Below are 5,000 nucleotides of genomic sequence, written 5' to 3'. Positions count from 1 at the left end.
GTGTGTGATGTAGCACTGTGTAGTAAAGAGGCCATTGGAACGTGATTTAAAGATTTATTGATGTGAAGTTCACAGCACAGGTTTAATCTGAGATTTAATGTAAGAGAACCATAAATCTGTCTCACTGCTGGTGACATGTCCTCAGGGAGAGAACACACACACACACACACACACACACACACACACACTCACACACACGCACATACACACACACATTTTATGTCCAGCTGTTTTTTATTCAAATCTTGAGCTTGTATGTCAACTGAAAGAAGAGAGTATGATTCAAAGTGTGAGAGGACAGCACAGATGATGAGATTTAAGGGAAGATGGATGGATAGAATGGATCGATTGATCCATAAAAATGATAGATGGATAGATGTTAATGATTGGAAGGGCCATAGGTTAGATGTCTGGAGATCCATGGATAGCTTAAGGAATGGTCAAATAAATAAATAGATGTATACAATGTATTATAATTGTTAGACATCCATGGATAGCTGATGATGTTCAGGTGAATGAATGGATGGATGGATGGATGGATGGATGGATAAATAAATGGATGGTTGTAGGAAGAATCAAACAATAATATCAAGAACTGCAATCGCTCATATTTCAGGTAGTGAAGAAACAAACAGAAAGAGACGTAAAAGTCCACAGCACTGGAGACAAAAAGAGAAACAAGTGAAAGGAAGTGCTGATTATTAGAATAATGAATGAGGGGTCAGAAGCAGGGTAACAGAGAACCAATCAGGAGCTAAAGAGGAAGAGTTTTACAGCAGATGGAAAATCTGGGCTTCTCTGTGTGAGACGTGTTTTAGAGAGAATGAACAGAAGGGAATTTAGCGTCAGTTAATTACGCGTGAAGCTTGGAGATGATGCAGTGGCGAGGTTTTTTGTTTCAGCTCGTCACCATGAGGTCTCTCTTCCTCCAGGGAATAAGAGTCATGCTAATCAAACATGTCCACGGAGAGATGGAGGGTTTTATGAATGGGAGAAAATGAGTTCTCCTCATGAGCTCATACTGATTTTTATACATTTTTAAATGTAGAAATGTCTGTAAGTTGTTCTGTCAGTAACCAGTCAGGATCATTTTCTGTATTTACTGTAATCACAAGTCTTGGTATTTTTTACTTAAAGGTGGGGTCTCCGATATTTGAGAAATGCTTCTGAAAACTGCGTTAGGCCGCCAAACAAAACAAAAATCAAAACAAACATGTAGCCAATGAGCAGAAAGGGGCGTGTCTTGTCAATATGGGCGGAGAGAGTGTTCAGTGTTCAGTGTGCATATTCACAGATTGGATTTTCCTGAGTCAATAACTCCTGAGCTAAACACTGTTACTACACAAAACACGGTTGTAGCTGCGTCTCTACATTACTACGATAGAAAAGAGGTGTTATTTGTGTAGTAACAGTGTTTAGCTCAGGAGTTATTGACTCAGGAAACTCCAATCTGTGAATATGTGACCAACTTCCTGCTCCTTCAGTTCTCTCCAGCGCTGGAAAGCTGATCCTATATTAACACATCCTACTTCTTACCTTATCGTAAGTCTTTCTTCTCTTTCTTTCTTTGTTTTTATCCTCCATGTCAATGTTAAAACCGCTTTCTGCTAATGTCACACATGCGCACTGAACACTCTCTCCGCCCATATCGACAAGACACGCCCCTTTCTGCTCATTGGCTACACGTTTGTTTTGTTTTTGTTTTGTTTGGGCCATCCTTAAAAATATTATTGTTTGCCATAACCCGACCGACCCTGTCAATTTAGGACCGACCAATTTTTTTTTTACTCTTCAAACAACTAATACAAAAATCTATTGCACGAATCGATTGGACAAACCAACACAAGTTTCGAAAACAAAAATAGGAAATTGATTTTAACAGCTTTCTCTCGGAGCGCGTCCAGGTTTTTTTTTTTTTTGGAACGCGTCACACAGCAACTGCAGCTTCCGACACACACATAACAGCAAATAATACTTCTGCACAATGTTTCTCTTTTTACAGCAGAAATGTGAATGGTGTGTTCGACCGAAGGCACGGGTTGAAGACCCAGTCAGTGACGTCACGATATGCTAATTTGTTTAAATTCATATCTACGTAATTGTACTTGCACCAAAATTGTACTTTTTTTACATTGAAACTTGAAAAAAAAAAGACCTACCTACCGACCCTTTTTTACTGTTACTGCAAACCAAAATATTTTGAAGGATGGCCTGGTCGTCCCGACTCAGTTTTCTGAAGCATTTCTTAAATATCGGAGACCCCACCTTTAATTCTTTAATTTGCTTGTTTCTGGATTGTTAGTTGTGAATGATGTCGTGGAGAGTAAAAGCTGCTTTCAAACTCAGAACTTCAGAAAGCTGTTCCTTAGAAATCTGCAGTCACTGTAACCAGACTGTGGTGCGTCCATCATGTGTAAAAGCTGTCGACTGTAACGAAGTGTAAAGAAGTGTAACATATTCTAATGAACTGTAACGAACTGAAACAAAGTCGGGTAACGCGATTAGCTTGAGTCCAGAAATGGATTGACAGGATTAGACTGAGAACGGCAATAAAAAAAAAACGCACATTTAGCCACGGTAACAATCTTTTTATTCAGGAATTGTTCTATTTTATGAGATATTCCTGCACCATGACATCCAGAGAACGCTGTAATTACCACTGACGTGTTTATACTACAGGGAGAAAAGAGAAGAGAAAAAACCCTGAAGATTAACTGGTAGCAGCTACAGCAGTGTCGAGGACTTTACAAAGCAGTGTATGGAAAGGTGTGGTGTGTTTAATATTCTGCGAACCCCTAAAACAAGCCCAATCAGTCCAATCAGGTCCAGTGTGATAGTGAGCTAAATGTGTGAGTTTGCTTCCTGGTGGACAGAAAGATGTGAGCACGAATGGAAGTAGATGGATGGACTGATCTCCAGGTCGATCGAGGAGATAGATCGATGGATTCCTCCTAAGCTGCCGAGCTGGAGGCATGTTTCTGCTGCTGAATTTTTTCCGTGTGAGCTTTGAGAGGACATGAACATCCTCTGCAGTGTTATTGTGTTTTACGCAGTACGAGAATTATTTTTAATCCAGTGAACAGGGATCACACTCAGCCTCGAGGGCAGATCCACTTCGATCGCCCTACTTCTGTTTTAGAAACAGCAGGTTGGTTTAAATAAATAAAAAAGTTCAGTGTGCATTAAAACTATACGCTGTTGCTCTGGAGCATTACAGTGTTACGCCTGAGTTTCCTCTAAAAAACATTATACATCATCAGCTGAAGACTGGATGGATTTTATTTTGATGGATGGTGAAATGGTTGATTGTATGAACAGATAAATTAGGACACGTAGAAGAAAAGTTCAAATAAATTAATAAACATATAAAGAAACATTTTTCTCTTCCAGATGTGGAGCGAGTGCTTCCCATGAAACAAGGAGAAGAGTGAAGGATGAAGTGAACGGAACATCACTTGTGGGTGGATGCTGGTGGTTGAAGAACATGTCGTGCTACCCGGATTGCCGATAACATCAGACTCCGCCCCTTTCCTGTCTTCTCTTTTCTACTCTCGTCTGCTACTACTGGAGGAAAAGATGTGACCCAAGGCCTCCCTCGTTCCTGCACACTCCTTTAGTCTCCTCCCTCGCTCAAACTCTGTCCTTTGGAGACATTATTGTCCCGACAGTGATGGATGTACAGCCCGACAGCCCAAAGCATGTTAAAAAGTCCACAAGTCAAAAGCTGGAGGATCAAAAAAAGGTAAAATGTTGTTCTCTTCTTCCTCCTCAAGCTGAAGCTGCGGACAGATTTTGTCTCTTCGTTTATCTTCCTCTATCTTTCTCTATCCTGTCATTGTCTTTCTCTTCTTTAGTGTTGCTTTCATGATCAAGCTGAAGGTCTTAACTGAACTGCAGGACTGTAACATGGGGGCGGGGCCTGGTGGCGTGTGGGTGGGGCATAGAGAGGTTGTGGGCGGGGCTCCTGGCTGGGATTTCACTATAGACTTTTTTAAAGAGGTGTGGTTTAAAACAATAAAGAACAGATGTTGCTCATAATTGTGATGTGTAAAGTGATCACAGATCCGTACCTGTTGCACAGACTGATCAGTTTTATCGTCTCACATCAACAAGAAGTATTAATTTGCAATTTACATAATTTCTGATAGAGGGCACGGTGGCTTAGAGGTTAGCACGTTCACCTCACACCTCCAGGGTCGTGGTTCGATTCCCACCTCCACCTTGTGTGTGTGGAGTTTGCATGTTCTCCCCGTGCCTCGGGGGTTTCCTCCGGGTACTCCGGTTTCCTCCCCCGGTACAAAGACATGCATGGTAGGTGGATTGGCATCTCTGGAAAATTGTCCGTAGTGTGTGATTGCGTGAGTGAATGAGAGTGTGTGTGTGTGCCCTGTGATGGGTTGGCACTCCGTCCAGGGTGTATCCTGCCTTGATGCCCGATGACGCCTGAGATAGGCACAGGCTCCCCGTGACCCGAGGTAGTTTGGATAAGCGGTAGAAGATGAATGAATGAATTAATAATTTCTGAAGCCAATAATCTCCGTGCTGACTTGTTCTGGAACTGATCAGGATGGTTCTGGAATTCTTGAGTTCCTTAAAAAGTTCCTGATCTTCTGAGGAAAACAGGGCTGCAGATATGGTGAGTGTGTCTGTGTGCTTGTATTCGTGAAGCTCTGAGCAGCACTGAAACAAAGGCACAGAGTCATTATGCTGAAACATTACCTTTGCACCGGGTGTTCTTACATCCCCCAGCTTTCAGATTACACTGTAAAGAGAGGACCACTTTAACTCCCAGGCGTGTGCTAGTCGCAGAGTATGTGTGTGTGTGTGTGTGTGTGTGTGTGTGTGTGTGTGTGTGTGTGTGTGAGATATTGAGGTATTACACTGCAGCAACATCAGTTTGCTGAAAGATCCATTTGCTTCATGATTGTGTTTCTGGTCTGCAGAAACAGACTAGCAAAGTAAGAGTGAGGGAACAGAACAGAAGAACAGGGATTAAGAAT

The 5,000-nt window shown here is 41.9% G+C and overlaps 1 protein-coding gene across 1 annotated transcript in view; it reads left to right on the top strand.

The window, feature by feature from the left end:
- The first annotated feature begins 3,625 nt into the window (after nt 1–3,625).
- The window catches only part of nav3 (neuron navigator 3), a 140,162-nt gene continuing 138,787 nt past the window's right edge, over nt 3,626–5,000 (top strand). Inside the window, exon 1 of the mRNA XM_060889249.1 lies at nt 3,626–3,742. Coding sequence (XP_060745232.1) covers nt 3,671–3,742 — 72 coding nt within the window. The 5' untranslated portion in view covers nt 3,626–3,670. The remainder of the gene's footprint in view (nt 3,743–5,000) is intronic.

Source organism: Tachysurus vachellii, chromosome 16, assembly GCF_030014155.1.
Source record: "Tachysurus vachellii isolate PV-2020 chromosome 16, HZAU_Pvac_v1, whole genome shotgun sequence".
In the NCBI taxonomy this organism is placed as follows: Eukaryota; Metazoa; Chordata; class Actinopteri; order Siluriformes; family Bagridae; genus Tachysurus; species Tachysurus vachellii.
Note: the sequence above shows the minus strand (reverse complement) of the source record. Positions and strands in the feature narration are given on the sequence as shown.